We start from the raw sequence: 18,358 nt of genomic DNA on the forward strand, positions 1-18,358 counted from the left end.
ATATTCTTAGAGTTAGGCAGCTATATGGAGCTTTTATAGACAACAGTAAATAAGAAATCAATATATATTCTTCAATTGTAATATACTTGCATATACAAACTATACCACACAGTGCCAAAGGTAGTCATAAAATAGAAAGCCAGTATTGGCTGCTTGACTTTCATCCAGAGGAGCCGGCCTGATCTATCACAATCAAATTTCACTGCGTGCCTGTTCTGACTACTCTCAAAAATCACGTGCCATGTTTCTCCACCGTGAGGAATGGTGATAGCATAGCCATATTTAAGAATAGCTGTATTATATGGTGGCCCCCCTACAGCAGTTATATGAGATGGGAGCAGGGTAAAGATTTGGTTACCCTTATAGAAGGAGTACTGTGAAGGAGCCTGGGCATTACTTTTAGAAATGAGTCGTAATAACCATTCACTATCCAGTTGCAAGGGATCTTCCGGAGATTCAATCTCAGACACGTTAAGTATGATTCCTCTATTAAGAGTGATCTCTCCATTGCCGGATTTATCATATGGCTGCCATAGGCAGTTCAGGAATATGCTGAAGTCATAATCACAGGTTTCTGTTTTATCGCCACAATGAATTGTCATGTATATTTGCTCCCGACTTTCTTTTGGTAATCCTACTTTGTCGAGCTCTGGGCCGAAAAGAAAAGGGTTGCCCTTTACCCGAATCATTTTTTGAAGCCACTCATCACTCTCAAAGATGGAATCCCACAGTATACGTTGTCCATCAGACGGATAGAGGCCAAAATTAGGTTTATCTTGTACCATTGTAAAGGTCCGTTTCTTCGTAGAACTCTGGACGAGGACGGGGGATACAAGAAGTTAATCAAACGCTTGGGATCTCGGCGAATAATGATGTCGTTGATTAGGCAGTAGCTCCATTGACCAATCGTTGGCACGTGACTGCGCTTGATGGCTAGATGACAAGGTAATCCTGCATGATTATGCGTCAGAGACTCTATGGAGTGTGTAAGCGGTTACGGGTGGGATATTATTAACAATCAATGATCATATTAACAGGTTTCGATACTTGCTGAAAGACTGACCAAAGCCACCGATTACAGTCTCTCCACCGCCGCCCAAAGTTATACCATATACAGTTAAGTAGGATTAAAGGGCCCAATTTTCTAATTTTCAAATCCGTTTATTCAATGGCGTCTCTAGCTCAAGTCCGATTCATATGCACAGCCCCAGCCGTTGATGTTTAGGCCCATTGGCGCCACAGTAACAGATAATGCATAAAGATCATGTGAGAAGCAGGTGCATGTTAGAAACTACGGTTTGTTTTCTTAACAATAGTGTGGAATTACAAAATCTTAATTACATTAAACCTCTTAATCTTCTTTGAGAATAATATTTATCTAGTTTCAACACTATAAGTCTATTTGAGTAATAATGTGGTGATATTTTATATACTATGGGTCTATTTTAGTAGTATGTTAATGATTGAATCCAATTAATAAACCAGTTATGACTTATGGAATAATCTAGCAACCAGAGATTTTAAACAAAGTGGAGACCTTACAGGGATTAGAGCAAGCTAGTAGTGGGCCTTTTAAACACTGTGGGGATCTTGTAAGGACTCATGCAGGCTAGTAATGGGATTTTAAACACTGTGGAGATCCAGTAGGAACTAATGTAGGCTAGCAGTGAACTTTTTAAACACTGTGGAGATACACTGCGGGGATTCGCACGAGCTAGTAACGGACTTTTTAAACACTGTAGAGATACTGCAGAGACTAATGTAGGCTAGCAGTGAACTTTTTAAACACTATGGAGACATAGCAAGGACTAGCACAAGCTAGCAATGAACTTTCTAAACACTGTGGAGATACTGTAGGGCTAATGTAGGCTAGCAGTGAGCTTTTTCAACATTGTGGGGACCCCGTGAGGTATATCTAGGAATGTGCGGATATAGCGTTCAATATATGTAGTCGAGCAATGATAGATTTTTGAACACTGTAGGCACCCTAGTTTTTCTTTATAAACATTCTGTGATTTGACTAGTATTGTGATCTGACTAGTAATTGCAAACACCGAGTGAACTGCTCGACCATGTTGAATATCCTTGCAGGGTCTCCACAGTGTTGGATTCATTAGCTTGCTTATAGCCCTATAGTGTTCAAATGGCCACCACTAACACATACCACTATGTTGGAATATCCATGCGTAGTATTTGAAATCAATTGCTGACTTGTGCAGCAGCAGCAGCATTCAGCACCTCCAGCCTTAGGCATGAGACTTCAGACCCAATACAATGTTATTTTAATAATATATCAGCTAGCTCTAGAAGATACACAACTAGATTCGAAACTGCTTTCACCATTCTGGACTCTCTTCGTTTGATTCTGTCCCACTGCAGAGATGTTACTGCCTTAACGTAGACTAATAATAGTGAATGCGCTAGATGTTTACGGTAGTGATGGATCCAGCTTTTTGAATCTGATGGTATTAGAACATGGAATATCAACATGCAAACACTGTGGAGCTCTCTAGACAGGAGTGTAGAATGTATCTGAGCAAACATAGATCTAAAAGTTAAGAAAGTTAGTCCAGTTTTCTACCAGCTTAATAAAAACTCAACCCATTTACTTCCATCAACAGGTTCACTATCACCACCTAAGTCCTCACCATGAAATGCACGTTGCTGGTTTTAACTCTTTCTAACGTCACTGCCTGGGCCGCTGCCAGTCCAGCTTATGGGCTGGCTGCTCGCGTTGGGGCCCGCACCGAACGCAACCGTCTCTCTCATATCAGACTTCCCGCCAGTTCACCTAAAGATATCCCCGGACTTGAATCCACCAACCAAACTAATATCGATTTCTCCTGTAACTGGGCTGGCGCTGTGCTCGCTGCGCCTCCCTCAGGGACTATTTTCACGTCCGTTTCCGCCGAGTTTACTGTGCCGATCCCTAGGACTGTGAATAACCGAGCTGGCTCTTCATCCGCCTGGGTTGGGATTGATGGCGATACTTACCAAAATGCCATTCTACAGACAGGTATTGACTTTTCTGTTACTGCAGACGGCTCTGCTTCCTTTACTGCCTGGTATGAGTGGTATCCGGATTATGCCTATGACTTCTCTGGCATTAGTATCCAAGCCGGAGATACAATATTTGTTCTGGTGAGGTCTAGCTCTTTCAGTACCGGAATTGCAATTATTGAAAACCTCACAACCGGGGAAAAGGTGGCGCAAACTCTTACCGCACCTCATGCGTCTTCGACGTTAGGCGGCCAAAATGCGGAGTGGATTGTTGAAGATTATAAAGAAGGCGATGGCTTAGTCACACTTGATAACTTCGGCCTGGTTGCTTTTAGCAACGCTCGTGCTGGGTTGTCGGATGGAAGTCCTGTTGGAACGGACCGCGCAAATATTGTGGAGTTGAAGCAAAACGGTAGAGTTTTGACCTCCGTCTCCGTCCCAAGTGCGTCTGAGGTCATCATCACTTCCAGGTCTTGGCCGGAAGGTCTCTAGATAATGTCAGCACGGCATAATTGACCTCTCGTGATGAACGCCGAAGGTGTGCTGGCTGGGAAGGGCGGTTTAAAATAGATCAAGGCAGCAATCACATTATGATTACAACTTATTAAAAGAGATTTGCAGTGCCGCATATAATAATCAACCTCAATCTTCCTCTCAAATAGTATGGAGTAGGAATAACATTGATCCAGTAATAGTAGTATACTTTTTGGATACGACTCTTTATGTTAAATACAGTACTTATCCCACTATGCTATGTCTACAATAAAATCACCGAACTAAAGTTTTTCCTGATCTGGATGCTTGTAAAGTATCGGCTTCCGGCACCTGTGATTGTTTAAATTTCCTCGCTACCTTGCAATAGGGGAGTCTAGATACCATTATAGCAAATCAGTAAGCTGCGAAGTAAGTCCCAAGAGATATGCCTGTGAGAAAACGGCATAGCAGCCATGAATAATGATTGGCTGGGACGGCAAAGTAATTACCAGCCTTAGCACCCTTTATTTTTCAATCTCTGTTTAGTGTTATAAGTGGGTTACTAGGGGCTAGGCTGAATGGAGTTAAGATTCACAGATCGAGGTGTGATGAAACTACACTTGAGTTGAACTTTCATGCACAGGAGCTATACTTATTCCTACTATGCCACGTCATCTATTACGGTTGCCTAGTCAGCCTTCCGAATTGCTCATTAAAATCTCTGTAAAGGGCTAAAAGGATGACAAACAAAGAGTGGAAAGGTGGGAGACCTCTCTAGGAACACAACCACCTTCGTCGGGAAGGTTTTCTGCCTTGCGACCTGCCTTGCGCGCTTACGTAACCAAGGCGAAACCGAACGGCTAGCCATATAATCCCTTCGGCCGCCCTCAGGACATTGTACCCTGCTCATTTTCCTCATCACCTTTATTCTCTACCATTCTGTTGTGATATTGCTTCGATAGCTGTCTTTAAATGTCCGAGATTTCCATAGCTTCTGTCTCTGACACCGCTAGTTCGTGGGAGAGATCTGTTCAGCATTGTCTGGACAAGCTCGTGATTTGGAACGACGTTGAGAATGCGAGTGATTTGACTGCTCAACAAGTTAGTCATCTTCAACTACTCGGTGCGAGACTGCGTTGGTGGGTAATGAGATGGGGCATGCGTGAAGTCGAAATGTCCGCTCCTGCAGGCGTGGACGTTCAACATCATCTGATCCAAAGCTGCCTGGAACTAATTTCTAACTCCGTGCATGATCTAGCTATTTCTCATGGAGATAGACAGATTATCACGGCAATGGAAGCCCCTAACTTCCGGGGTAGCTCTGGAATACCCTACGCATATTCACTGGACCAAGATATGGAGTTTGATACGAGCAAAGGCGATGAAACCAGCGCTCACCAAGAGCGACAGGGGCTGGATTTACCAACCAAAGAAGCGCAGGAAAATTTGCAAAGAATTTCCGATCAAATTCTTCAATTAGAGGGCCTTCTTCCTTCTGACCCTGCGCCGAATGGTGCAGCAGTTTTCAATGTAGCTCTATCCACTAGTCCTTCGAAGCTTAGATCGTTAAGCTTCCCAAAGGACGTCGATTCCTTCACCCCATCGCTTGCACAGATCAAGGCCACTAGTCAAGATCACATCAGCAACATCCAAGTAACCCGACGACGTTCAGCAGATGAATTGAGGAATGGCTTTAATATCCCAAAGCTACGAGAAAATGAAGCAGGAGTCTCCTACTTTGGCGAATACAATGAAAGCTTGGTCTTTGTGCATGAGAAAAAGGATCCCTGCCCTTGGCAGGCTACTCTCAAAAGACTGGCCTGGCAGTTGAGATTATCGGAAAATATCAAAGAACTAAGAATTCTCCCCTGTCTGGGATATACCTTGGACGGGTCCTTAACTCAGGACTATATTCATCATGTGATATACGCTATCCCTGGGAAGCACGTTATATCATTACGAGATATGTTAAGGTCAAGAAATTTTCGTCGTTTTCAATCATCACTTTCGCTCACTATGCGATTCAAGATTGCTCAATCCCTCGCCCGATCAATTCTCTACCTACATGTAGCTGAATGGCTTCACAGAGGAATCAGGAGCAGTAATGTATTATTCTGTTCGGATGCGGGCTTCTCTGGTACTCATCGGCAACTTGGCCTCCCATATCTAGCGGGTTTCGATTATACTCGTCCACCATCTTACGACGAGAGCGCCAAAATTCCGACTGAATATAGAGAACGAGAGCTCTATCGACACCCAGCAGTCTTACGTGAACCTACCACTGCACCACATGCGGCTCTGGGTGATAATGATGAGCTATTCTCAAAAAACCACGATATCTATGGCTTAGGAGTGATTCTTGTTGAATTGGGTGTTGGCAAGTCAGCCGGTCGACTCTGGATGCAACGCCCCAAAGACAAATGTAATGGATGTAGTAAATTCCAGGGATATCTCATTGCCGAGTTTATTCCTAAAGTTCGTTCAATAACGGGGCGTACATATGCAGATGCAGCCTTATATTGTCTTCAAGCAGATGTTTATCTTCCCCAGGAGCCTGATTGGGCCGGTGCTGTGGCATTTTATAGAAATGTTATAGAGCCGCTTGAGAGATGCAAGAACACCGCAATATAGCCGCGATCTATCTGCTTGTCAAATATTTTGTGATTACATGTAGGGCTAGATATGGATGAACGCTTACATTTCTCCCGTATAGTGGTTTGTCTATTCAGAGTAACAACTCAAAATCTCTTTGCATTCCTTTAGAACAGTGCCAAGAAACGTTAAGATAAAGATAGCATAGGCATAGTATTGATCAGCTACGAAAAGAAAATCCAGAAAATCCATCAATACCTGATGGGAACATGACTAGGATACAGAACCACATGAACGAGAATCACACGAATTCACACCGATCCCGACGAAGCAGATTCTCCAAGTACACTACGGGCTCGACAGAGCACTCGGCACGATCATTATACATATACACACGGGAAACATAAGGCTTAAGCATTACCTATATCAACGAGAAGTGCCGCGTACGAACGGAGACGGCAGATGTGGAAGAGGCAGTTAGACAATGAGACCTTTCCTCTTTAGTTGTTACTTTGATTTTGCAAACCACTGTACTGTATCATCCTCTACACTATCTCGGCTTAAGACTGCCGACAGCTTTAAGTTGGACAATTGACTATCTGGTACATTAAACCTCTTCACCTTGTCACTTCCGTTCTCGAAAGAAGGTTATTGTATTGGCCTGTACGTATATGCTCCTTCATCTGAGCCGCATATTATATATTTAATCAAGTCAGGAGTAAACTCTGAAGCGAGTTTCTGGCCCCTTAGAAGCTCCTCTAGCCGAGATGGGTCGTGTATGTACTTTGGAGTACAACCATGTGCATGTACAGGGTTTCCGGAAACTGGTTTCACCACCGAATACTCTTTCTTCGTTTCCCGAACCCTAATGTGAAACCAAGCTAAACTTCATCTGGTCTGGGGCGGAACAATAATCTTCCTTGTAAATTTCAGTATTGTACTTACATATATTACTAAACGGATGATCGCAGGATGAAATGAGTGGTAAATTTGCCCCATAACAGAATCACGGAGAATCTGCTCGACTATTCTTGAGGATCAAAGAGAAACTCTATATAATACTCAACCATCCCAGGCCCTCCTTTGAAAAAGAGATCAGTAGATAGAGTAGGTAAGTGCAAAGAAGATTCAATCTATAATGCATAGAATCCTATAATAGAAACCCGCCCGTCGCTATACCCAAGAGCTAGGGTGGACCCTTTAACAGCTGAAGCTGTAAATTGACGATGCTCTTGAGGGAGCCACAGTATATTTTCACCCGCCAAAGAAACCCAGTTATCTGATAAAGACACTTGAAGATTGAAATTATGTGAAGTCGGGCCACAGGATTCATTGAGTTGTGGGATGCTGGTGGCGCTAGTGGCAGTATGCTCCTCCACATGCTTGATGGTATGGTCGCCAGAGCCTGACGTCACCATTTGGCTATCACGGGAGAAGGCCACTGACTGAACCGACTCTGAGTGGCCCTTGAGCGTCTGCAGTTCAGTGCCGGTCTTCGTATCCCAGAGCCTGATGGTGTCATCCCAAGAGCCTGACGCCACCATTTGGCCATCACGGGAGAAGGCCACTGAATAAACCAACCCCGAGTGGCCCTTGAGCGTCTGCAGTTCCGTGCCGGTCTTCGTATCCCAGAGCTTGATGGTATGGTCGCCAGAGCCTGACGCCACCATTTGGCCATCAGGGGAGAAGGCCACTGACTGAACCGACTCTGAATGGCCCTTGAGCGTCTGCAGTTCAGTGCCGGTCTTCGTATCCCAGAGCTTGATAGTATGATCGCTAGAGCCTGACGCCACCATTTGGCTATCAGGGGAGAAGGCCACTGAATGAACCGACTCTGAATGGCCCTTGAGCGTCTGCAGTTCAGTGCCGGTCTTCGTATCCCAGAGCTTGATGGTATGGTCGCCAGAGCCTGACGCCACCATTTGGCCATCAGGGGAGAAGGCCACTGACTGAACCGACTCCCAATGGCCCTTGAGCGTCTGCAGTTCAGTGCCGGTCTTCGTATCCCAGAGCTTGATGGTGTTATCGTTAGAGCCTGACGCCACCATTTGGCCATCACGGGAAAAGGCCACTGAATAAACCAACCCCGAGTGGCCCTTGAGCGTCTGCAGTTCCGTGCCGGTCTTCATATCCCAGAGCTTAATGGTATGGTCGCCAGAGCCTGACGCCACCATTTGGCTATCACGGGAGAAGGCCACTGAATGAACCGACTCTGAATGGCCCTTGAGCGTCTGCAGTTCAGTGCCGGTCTTCGTATCCCAGAGCTTGATGGTGTCATCCCAAGAGCCTGACGCCACCATTTGGCCATCACGGGAGAAGGCCACTGAATAAACCGACTCTGAATGGCCCTTGAGCGTCTGCAGTTCAGTGCCGGTCTTCGTATCCCAGAGCTTGATGGTGTCATCCCAAGAGCCTGACGCCACCATTTGGCCATCAGGGGAGAAGGCCACTGACTGAACCGACTCCCAATGGCCCTTGAGCGTCTGCAGTTCCGTGCCGGTCTTCGTATCCCAGAGCTTGACGGTGTTATCGTTAGAGCCTGACGCCACCATTTGGCCATCACGGGAGAAGGCCACTGACTGAACCGACCCTGAATGGCCCTCAAGGGTTTGTAGTACTGGGCTCCAATCATCCTCTACCTGTGGTAGTATGTGTATTTGTTTGGGCCTACTTTCGAGAAACATCTTTCTAATATTACTTCGCAATGGTAAAAACACCACCCCAGAACAGTAGAGTTGGAGTGGAGCAAGACTTGCAATGTAGGCGTTCTTTAGAATAAATCGTTTTGCGTCGCGGAGAAATTTAGAAAATTCAGCATCCACGTCCTCCTGTACACTCGATTTTAGCTATCACTTGAGTATAAATGCACAGAAACTTACCCTAGCACCTGACTGAAGTATATCCATCATTGCCACCGCCTCTGATATAACACCCATTAGGCTCAGCGCCTCTAGCCAATGAAGGAAGTGCTCTTTTACAAATCCAAAAGCTAGGGGCCTAGTGACATGACTATGGCTATTTTCAAAATGATATACCCAATACCGACAGGAGTACTGCAGATCTGCTGAGAGGTACTTATTAATAACTTGATGATCGATATTGGTTCTCTGTGTCCCATAGCTTGACAGATCACAGATATTTTGCTTCAGGCCGTTGTTCATAGTACGGAGGCAATGCAAGACTATCTTCTGGTGCGTCACTTTTTCATCCACGTGGAATATGCTTGTTGTGTTAATGAGGAAGTCTCGGAATGACAAATGCAGAATGCGGACTGGTTGGTGAATCTCCTCCGGTATATTTAGGACTGAGTGGAATCTATTCAATCGAATGCTGATAGTATCCTGAGATATTCCTGTCAGACGTGCAAGAGCAATGACGGAAAGAGGAGTAGCGAGAAGAATAATAACTCCAACTATGTTCTGAAACTCTTCCATGAGTCGCTCGCAATCACGCTGATTCCTTGAAACAACAAGTTGATTCAATACCGGAAGGTACGTTCTTTCAATATCTGATATTGATGTGGCTGCTTCATCTTGGAGAACAGCTGTAAGACGTTCCTGCGGAAGCCAGTCCCTATCCCCTACAAGACGGCAGATAGTGGCCGCGAAAATGAACAAAGGGACAGCCATCTTCACCAGCTTTTCCATATTTTCATTTCCAGGCCACTCCGCGGGAAGTAAATGTTCGTCCCGTATTTCTGACAGTTTGTGTTCCAGAAACAGGCGAATATCATGTTCAATCACGGGCTTAGGAAGACCATGGAGGACCAAGTCCTGATGGCCATTACTCTTCCTGAAGCCAAGACGGATTGGAAGTTCAGGCCGGCTAGTCAGAAATATTCGCAGACAGACTGACTTCACTTCCTGGAGTCGAAACAAAAGTTGAAGGATGATCTGGATATCATTTTCCCGATCACATTCGTCTAGTGCATCAATAATAACTATAACTGTTGCTGGTTGATCCAGCTTTAATCCAAGCAAAGGCTGGAGAAGAAGCTTGTCGAATTGTTCGCTGAGAGATTTGGATGAGATATGTGGGTTATTCTTGATCGCTTTTAAGACATCAGGTTCCAGTTGCGGGTGTTTGGTGACCAGCTGCTTTGTGATAGTTGATATCAAATATCTTGCATTACTGCGATCCGCTTCGCCCCGCTTAAAGAAGAAAGTGGCGCCAAGCTGTCCTTTGTCTTTAAAAGATGCTGCCACTGTTCGAGCAATGGTAGACTTCCCCGTCCCCGCCATTCCTTTCAACCAGAACATATACTTTCCGTCCGATGACTCGGCCCACTTTGCAATTTGGGATAGAAGCTCGGTCCTGGTGCCCGGAAGACAAAATTCTTCATGCTGATCCACATATGAGTCGAACTCGGCCCCATCCGCACTTGGTAGCTTGTCCAGGGGATCTGCACTCGTCAATAATTTCCACAACTTAATAAGGTCTCATAATCTTATCTACCTGCATGATTGAAGGTAACCTCGACCTTGCCGGAATTACTCCCTATCTGCATGCCATAATTAGGGTTATAAAATGATGTGGAAGACGCCATGGTCATGATCTTAGCATGACGATGATATCGTGACAGTGGTGGGACGATGATAGCTATCTGAGGCAGTGGATCGGGAGGGACGTGAGCGGGACAGGCGGGGTAGAACCAATTCACTGTCATGTACTAGTTACGAAGCCCCACATCCGTCAACACTAATGTCACAAGACACAACAACAGACTGGTAGCTAAGGTCAACTTTCTATGGTGTGAGAAAGGTCTACTATGTATATTCGCTTACTCGCCAAAATCTAGATACAGGATATGGTTATCTAACTTACATGCACATAGGAATTGGCTGACAAATTGCATGCCCCTTTTCCCATTACCCCGTTCTGTAAGTTTGCATGAATAGGCGTAACTTTGAGTACTGTTGGGTTTTGAAAAGCAATCAATGTATGTAAATTTGGGAAGGAGATTTCTGGTGCGACTGTATAAAATCCAGAAAGCAGTCAAACGAGCAACGCAGGTTAATATTGCACTTGGTGGTCTGAGACACCTCCGCCCAGAGCAGATGAGACAACTCTATCAAGCATGCGTAACACCAATTGTGGATTATGCATCCACCGTCTGGCACAACCCATTGAAGGATAAGGTCCATCTGAGAACATTAAGGACCGTACAACGGACCGCTCTCATCCGCATACTCTCTGCGTTCAAGACAGTCTCCACGGAAGCCCTGGAGGTGGAGTCCCACATGCTACCGACCAACTTACGGCTCAAACAACGTGCACAGATTGTGGCTGCGCGCCTTAGCACCCTCCCAGAGGACCACCCGGGCCATGCAGTAGTGAACCGAGCAGCAACACGGAGCACACACATCGGACATGGACAACGATTCCCTCTGGCAGAAACCCTGCGGACCATGGACCTTGATCGATTACGGGCCTTGGAAACCATTAACCCAACACCGCAACCACCATGGCAGACGCCAGAATTTACAGAAATTGACATAGAACCCGACCGTGACAAAGCTAAAGGCAAAGCGTCCGCTAGACACAAGGCGGCGGGCATCACGGTCTTCTTCGATGCATCTGGCCAACGTAACCAGCTCGGAGCCGCAGCTGTAGCCCTGGATCAGAGTCAAAATGTCATCCAGCACCGACAGGTCAGCATTGGTTCGATGGAATTCTGGTTGGTGTACGCAGCAGAGCTCATAGCGATATACTATGCCATCAGCCTTGTCTTCAAGATCGCGATGGAAAACCGGAGCGCTCGAGCCGACAAGCAGGAACCGGCAACTATCCTGACTGATAGTATGTCAGCACTACAAGCCATCCCAAACGTAGGAAATAAGTCAGGCCAGAGGATTATCCAGGCGATTCAGCAATCGGCACGGGAGGTGCAAGCACGGGGAATCCCACTCCGCCTCCAATGGGTTCCTGGACACTGCGGAGACCCAGGCAACGAGGCGGCCGATCAGCTGGCGAAAGAAGCCGTTGGCCCTGATAAGGAGCATCCATTTCAACATCTTCTTTCACGGGAAAAGGGATTCATCCGCAATCGAATCCAGAAAGAATGGGAACAGGGATGGAAATCGTCCAAGAAAGCTGGCCACCTCCGCAAAATAGACAAAAGTCTCCCTTCAATTCACACCCGGAGACTGTACGGCTCGCTACCACGGAATCGAGCCTACTTGCTGATGCAACTCCGAACCGGACACTCATGGCTCGCAACGCATGGTAAACTGCATAATCTAAGCGAAGACAATAGATGTGAATGTGGAGCGGTCGAAACCGTCACTCACGTACTGATCGACTGCCCAAAATTGAGGGCCCTACGACAAGAACTACGGAAGAAAATTGGAACAGCATTTAATGATATTAGCAATATGCTGGGAGGAGGATCTCAAGGTAAGAAAGGTAAGGAGGATGATATGCAAGGCGGTAGCACCCTTGGTGCAGTACTGGACTTTGCAGAGGCATCGCAGAGGTTTCAAAGCCGCGCGCCATCGGGCCGCTGACAGAACACGAGACACTTAGACCACCATAGGCCGCGACGAGGCTCCAAATTCGTCGGTATGTAATGGTTTACTGTACATAAAGATAGACAAGGATTAGATAGTGTTTTACCTGCATATCGCTTCGGCGAGGGGTCAGTGTATGAATACAACAACAACAACAACAACGACTGTATACTCATCTCGTAAATCAGCATTTCGTTCTCTTGCTTGTTGTCGGGCATCTTTTTTTTTTTGACCACCTTTGATGGTGAAGTGCATCACTGATCGTGGATTTCGGTACACGCATATCGAATTCATCTAGCAAAAATAGTTCCATTTCATGGAGGTATAAATCTGGCTTTTCAAGTAGCTCATCGCTAATCAACATATCATGAATTAAATCAAGCGTTGATCAAGCTAGATTAGGAGCCATTCCTGTTACACGAACGTTGATCGACGACTGCCAAGGTTGGTTGTTCGAGGAGATTTGTATTATTTAGGCAGGGGAGGGGATGCCACGTGGACTTTAGTCTGGTACAGTAAATTATACAAGATCTAGTAATGATACCATGATGTATTTTACAATACGAACTCGGGTTAATACGATTCCGAGAGCATGCCTCGAAATGGCCTAGTGTCTTCTTGTTTTAGGGTTACGGAAAGAAACAAAGAGTATAATCTGGTGACACCAGTTTCCGGAAAGACTGTAATACACGCCTAAGTCGCACCGTTTTCAGAATATCTAGCTTTGCGATGCGTTCAAATGCCAGGAGTTTCTCAGTTGTAAATATATCCTGGGGTTTAGAGTCATTTTCACGCCAGGTGAGCCAGAATTTTTCCATCTTTAAAGAACGGAGAGTTTTCCGATGACGCTGAGTAAAATCTTCCAGGATGGGAACTCGCACTGCGGTATGACGAAGATATAGGCTTCGCAGTGAAGGAATGTTAAGGTGTGGAAATGTCCGGTTGTACCACGTAAAGCAGTCATATAGAGACAGAGATGTAATTTTAGACAGCGCATTCCCTGTAAAATTGATAGATTTCAAATCATCATCTACAGGCCCGTAATTGTACGACCTCATTTCCATGTTCGTTAATAAATCCTCGCTGCTTGACAGTGCACTGAGGGCGGCGCGAAGGCGAGAACTTTGAGAAGTTGTTACTCTTCTCTTTCGTGCGATTTCTCGGTTATTCCTTTGTGATGCCGTGCGATTGCCAAGGCCAAAGTCTAAGATTAATGTTGTAAGATTAGAGAGCTGTTGTATAGCATGCTTTAAGCATTCATCTTCGTGGCCGCTGTCGGGATCCCGAATGTGTAGATCAAAGCCACTCTCATTCACAGCAGGTTTCACCCACAGTCCAAGTACGTACCGCAATACTTGGGCATGCTTTGGAAGGTCGGGGTTTGTCAGCGTTTTCAGCATTTTCAAGCGTGTAGAACGATATTTGACAGTAATGGACCGAAATAGGACTGGCTCGCACAAAGCGCGAAATTGTTTGCTCACCAACCTCAGACTCCCCAGGTCATTTCTGACCGTGACATGACCAATGATTTGGATGAGCAGCTCTGGGGGAGAGGCTTTGCTAAAGTTCCAGTCGATACCTGAGGTTCCATTGAAGGCATCTGTAGAGGATTGAGTAAACGTTTCTGGCTAGGTGTTGGAACTTATAATATCTCAGGTAAGAGTTCCCTTCACTCTCATAAATGTGTCTTCGAAAGAACATAGGTGGTTTTGCTTCTATAGAAACGTGTATTAGATCCCATAATATTGCGACGAAATTCGAACGAAAATCGATAGGCACAACGGGTCAGAGCGGATGTGGGATGGGTTATCATCGACAAGAACGACATCCGGAGGCTCTTCTGATTGGCTGAAAAAGCTTACTAGATACAGTTAACAGCGGCTAAGGTCTTGGCGGTGGGATTGGAGAATAATCATGATAATTATATAGTCCTTCTCAAAATCGGTTTGACTAGTAAACACAAGTGTTGATTATTCCAAGGCTCCATTGCTAAGCTCTGGGCTCATAGCTGAATGAAACTGATTGGTAGCTTTATCCTTATCTATAAATGGATGCCCAATCAAAGGAGATGTAATCGACCCTGAAACCTTGGCAGTGGGGTAAGCAAATAATCACCATCTGTTTGTTGGTCAAACCGATTTCGAGAATGGCTTTACATGGTTCTGCGTGAGGTGTTATCATCACCGCTCCGGTGATTGGGTGCCTCGCGTCCAATTTCGTGACCTGGGCGCTGCATACCTGGCCTTTCTCGTATTTCTACTTCCAAGCAAGCAATATATTCTACCCAATACCCTATTTAGCGACTGCATTCATGGAGGATTGAATAAAACATCTAAAGGTTGATCATTTCCAAAGCTGATACTAAGAATAAGGTCCGGTTTGTATATGCACTCCGTGCAAGATCTAGGTAGGTGAATTGTTTCGCTTTTTTTTTATGGGGAGGGCATCAAGTTGAAGATTCCAAAGATTTAGTTCATCCTCAAGGCTGAATTTAATAAAGGTCTGCCTATTGCTGAAGATAGGGTTCTAATACCCCTGCATATTTAGTTTTTCAATGCAATTAGCCCACAGTTGTAACAGATCGAACCATATGTATATAAACGATCCAGAGTTCAATGTTTAGATGATATTAGTTCTTCCAGCAAAGGATCGTGGTTCATAACACTGCTATATTTTCGAATACTACGCAACATTTCCAATATCAAGATGAAGCTTCGCTCTGGTGGAATTTATTCCTGTCCGTCTCAGTCTACTCCAACTGAAAGCGAACTCAGTTCTGAGGATTTGGTGAAGGATATAGTCAATCAAGGGAAAATCACCGGAGAGACACCTAATGGATATACATTTGAGGTCCTACTACCATCTTCTTGGAGAAAGTTACCTATTATCCGTAATAAGGTGACCCAATACCGGAGACGGCAGTCAAAATCTAAGAAGCAGAGAAAGCTAAGTCTAAAACTGGACTGAATGGCTCATGCGATCCCATGACAACGAACCATTCAAGATCAATATTTTTAATGCGTCTATCCCAGATCCTCATTCAAAGATGGTCTCAATATATTTTGAAGACCCTTTTAATATAGAAACGACATATTGTCGTAGATTTCTAAAATATGAAGAGGAATATCCAATCTTTGCCGAGGTTAAGGGAATAGCCTTATCGCTTATAAATTGAAACCTGATACACACTTTCTTTTCTCTTAAATTCTTCGCTAGGCTATACGTAGTTACAGTAGGCGTGATGCCATTACAATTACAGTAATTATCACTAATGTAACAACTAATGGGCACTTCGCCGCTTACCTTGAACGTGTCAAAAATATGGGTAATTTTTGGAGGCCCCGATTCGCCGCCGTGTCGACCCCCGTCTAAGGATAATTTTGACCAATTAGGTCCGGTCCGAGACTTGATTAAACCTGTTCGCTGGGTGGTTAAGTTTTAGATATATATAGGTACCTAATAAGCACTGCGGGATATACTCTAAGCAATTATGAACCTAAGTATATAGTTTAAGCTATGATTTTTATTCAAATGTTCATCATGTGTTCATATAAGGACAGCCGTAACTCAGTGCACTGAACTGTTCATATAAACTTAATGCGTCTCTGGATTAGAAATTTTCTCCCTAAAACTGCATGCTAAAATACGCGGAGTTTGTTTATCTACAGCTCAGAAAAATTAAATAATTCGATAGGTATCCATTAGAATTAGCGCAAGTTTATGCCGACATCCGCCGACCTTAAGATAATAATCTCACGATTCCTCTCTAAAAGCATGTCCTGAACAGATTGATGAACCCTAACTTTTTGCTTGGCGATCATTGCTATTCATTGTCTTTGGTATGTTTATATCATGTTATGGACGAGGTGCCACTGCAAATCCAGTCAATGTCTATCATCCAACAATCTATGTCAGCCATCAGTCGAAATATAATAATCACGGACCTAGACTGTTAAGCACTGTATACATAGGGCGCACAAGATATTCTCTTTTTCTTTCCGTCCCTCTAGTGATCTTCGTGTAATTTCTCAGATGATGGGTGTTAGGAAAGGAAGGCTAGTAAATAACATATCTATTACAGGGATGTATTATCTTGGCGGAATCTAATCATTAATATAAATGTCCTTTCAACCTCACTTGGAACAGTTTGATTTATCAATCCATATACTCGTTGCTCTTCAGGATGTCTACAATCAGGAGCGAGGACGACTCGTCTAGTTCATACAGTGTGAAGAGTAGAACAAGTCAAGAATTGCCCAGCATAGGCCAGCTATACGGAAAACTATTACAACCTATGCCTGATCCTCCTAGCCCCAACGATGTGGATCACCAGATTGGTAATATGGGCGGTTCGACTATGGCTCTAGAAATATCCCCGGTGCGCGTGCAAATGACTAAGATGCGTGGATTGCCTGGGGATCCAGAACAATTCCTAGAAGATCAGCTGACGTGTCATAAATGGGAAAATGACTATTTCGAAACCTGCCATGAGATCTACCAGGAGCTACTACTTTCCACACTAAGTATTTCGAGTCAAATAATATCTCAATCCCAAACTTGCATGCTGCAACGTATGTGGATGCCCGAAGATGAACCAATGAGTAAGGATTTTATGAGGGTCGCCGCTGAAGAGTTCAACGAAGCATTTCGGCACTCGTACGAAAAAGAGGCAAAGGCGAAACAGATATGGATAGACAAGTGGAGAAGGAAAAAGGAATCTGATTTTCTTATGCCCTGGCTGTGAAGAGGGTAGAGCAAATAAAGTCGGCCTAAAAGAACTCTAGGCTACTATTTAAACGTCATGTCCTATGTATCTTCTCGCGTGTTTATAGCATACATCCTTTCACCTTGACCAAAGAATATAAATCTTAATTAAATTATCGTCCTTGTCAGTAGTAGTAGGTCGAATATACTGCATTCAAGATGACAAAGGTTGAAAAAAAGACAGAGTCCTACAAAAAGGGGGATCGGACGCAGCAGGAGAAAATTAGAAAAAGACGTCATAACTTGTTTAAACGCATTAAAGAGTTCCAGGATCGGTATGAAATTGAGACATGGGTAACGATGAGAATGCCAACCGGTCGGATCTACATGTTTTCTACTAATCCCGATGAGCATGCTCCCACTGAGGAAGAAATAGTAAATGAAACGCAGGATCACTTATACTAAACTACCGCTGATGATCTGAGTCTAGAGGGAAAAGAAATTGCCTGTCGTGCACAAGACGTCGGCCGATTATGCTCCTCAATCTCATGATCCATTTGTGTTACGAGACCCACCTCCACTCCCACGTCAACATGATAAAAATTCCCCCGCTCCAAGTTCAGACAATTTATTCAACTCCACTAATCCATTATGATAGAGAAATAATAGAAACCTAGAATCTACATTGCTTTCCTCAAACTACATGTAATGCTCGTATCCAGTGAATACAAGCCATAGTATAGCAGTCACTGCACATAGTAAAAGCCAGCCAGGAGTGTACACCACACTGGTTGATGCCGAAAATGGTGTGGATGATAATGATGGCCGGGGTCTCCCACTTCCCCCGCCGTACAGAGCAGTACCGGTGTTCAAGTTCGACGGAGAAGTCCCTGTTGCATAAACGCTGACCGGAGTGCTCCTGGAATTGGTGCCTGTCACCGGAAAGCCCATTTTGAAATCTGTTTGGACACAGTCAAGTGGAGTTGTGAATGCGTTAGCGTTGTCTCTTTAACCATCGCTGTTTCCTTTGATCTATTTATGACCCTCTATAAGTCCATTGAATTGTATATACATCGGAG

At 44.7% G+C, this 18,358-nt stretch overlaps 7 protein-coding genes across 7 annotated transcripts; 4 read left to right on the forward strand and 3 right to left on the reverse strand.

The window, feature by feature from the left end:
• Positions 1-71: 71 nt before the first annotated feature.
• BGW36DRAFT_362841 (uncharacterized protein) lies at positions 72-785 on the reverse strand (the record flags this gene model as incomplete). The annotated part of the gene is made up of 1 exon (XM_046214404.1): positions 72-785. One exon carries the CDS (start codon positions 783-785, stop codon positions 72-74), a length of 714 nt encoding a protein of 237 aa, XP_046067802.1.
• A 1,864-nt stretch (positions 786-2,649) lies between these two features.
• BGW36DRAFT_304241 (putative aspergillopepsin-2 precursor) lies at positions 2,650-3,492 on the forward strand (the record flags this gene model as incomplete). The annotated part of the gene is made up of 1 exon (XM_046211948.1): positions 2,650-3,492. The coding sequence occupies one exon, from the start codon at positions 2,650-2,652 to the stop codon at positions 3,490-3,492; it is 843 nt and encodes a 280-aa protein (XP_046067803.1).
• An 893-nt stretch (positions 3,493-4,385) lies between these two features.
• BGW36DRAFT_386341 (uncharacterized protein) lies at positions 4,386-6,226 on the forward strand. The gene has a single exon (XM_046217007.1). The coding sequence runs from the start codon at positions 4,447-4,449 to the stop codon at positions 6,103-6,105; it is 1,659 nt and encodes a 552-aa protein (XP_046067804.1). The 5' UTR covers positions 4,386-4,446; the 3' UTR covers positions 6,106-6,226.
• A 973-nt stretch (positions 6,227-7,199) lies between these two features.
• On the reverse strand, positions 7,200-10,612 carry BGW36DRAFT_431058 (NACHT and WD40 domain protein; the record flags this gene model as incomplete). Its single annotated transcript, XM_046220923.1, has 3 exons — positions 7,200-8,894; positions 8,946-10,468; positions 10,522-10,612. 3 exons carry the CDS (start codon positions 10,610-10,612, stop codon positions 7,200-7,202), a joined length of 3,309 nt encoding a protein of 1,102 aa, XP_046067805.1.
• Positions 10,613-13,204: 2,592 nt separating this feature from the next.
• On the reverse strand, positions 13,205-13,975 carry BGW36DRAFT_362846 (uncharacterized protein; the record flags this gene model as incomplete). The annotated part of the gene is made up of 1 exon (XM_046214405.1): positions 13,205-13,975. One exon carries the CDS (start codon positions 13,973-13,975, stop codon positions 13,205-13,207), a length of 771 nt encoding a protein of 256 aa, XP_046067806.1.
• Positions 13,976-16,918: 2,943 nt separating this feature from the next.
• Positions 16,919-17,703, forward strand: BGW36DRAFT_386349 (uncharacterized protein). The gene is made up of 2 exons (XM_046217008.1): positions 16,919-17,007; positions 17,062-17,703. The coding sequence occupies exons 1-2, from the start codon at positions 16,933-16,935 to the stop codon at positions 17,317-17,319; spliced, it is 333 nt and encodes a 110-aa protein (XP_046067807.1). The 5' UTR covers positions 16,919-16,932; the 3' UTR covers positions 17,320-17,703.
• BGW36DRAFT_303791 (uncharacterized protein) lies at positions 17,499-17,934 on the forward strand (the record flags this gene model as incomplete). The annotated part of the gene is made up of 2 exons (XM_046211916.1): positions 17,499-17,714; positions 17,770-17,934. The coding sequence occupies 2 exons, from the start codon at positions 17,499-17,501 to the stop codon at positions 17,932-17,934; spliced, it is 381 nt and encodes a 126-aa protein (XP_046067808.1).
• Between the last annotated feature and the right edge of the window lie 424 nt (positions 17,935-18,358).

This window comes from Talaromyces proteolyticus (assembly GCF_021365285.1).
Source record: "Talaromyces proteolyticus strain PMI_201 chromosome Unknown BGW36scaffold_11, whole genome shotgun sequence".
Lineage (NCBI taxonomy): Eukaryota > Fungi > Ascomycota > Eurotiomycetes > Eurotiales > Trichocomaceae > Talaromyces > Talaromyces proteolyticus.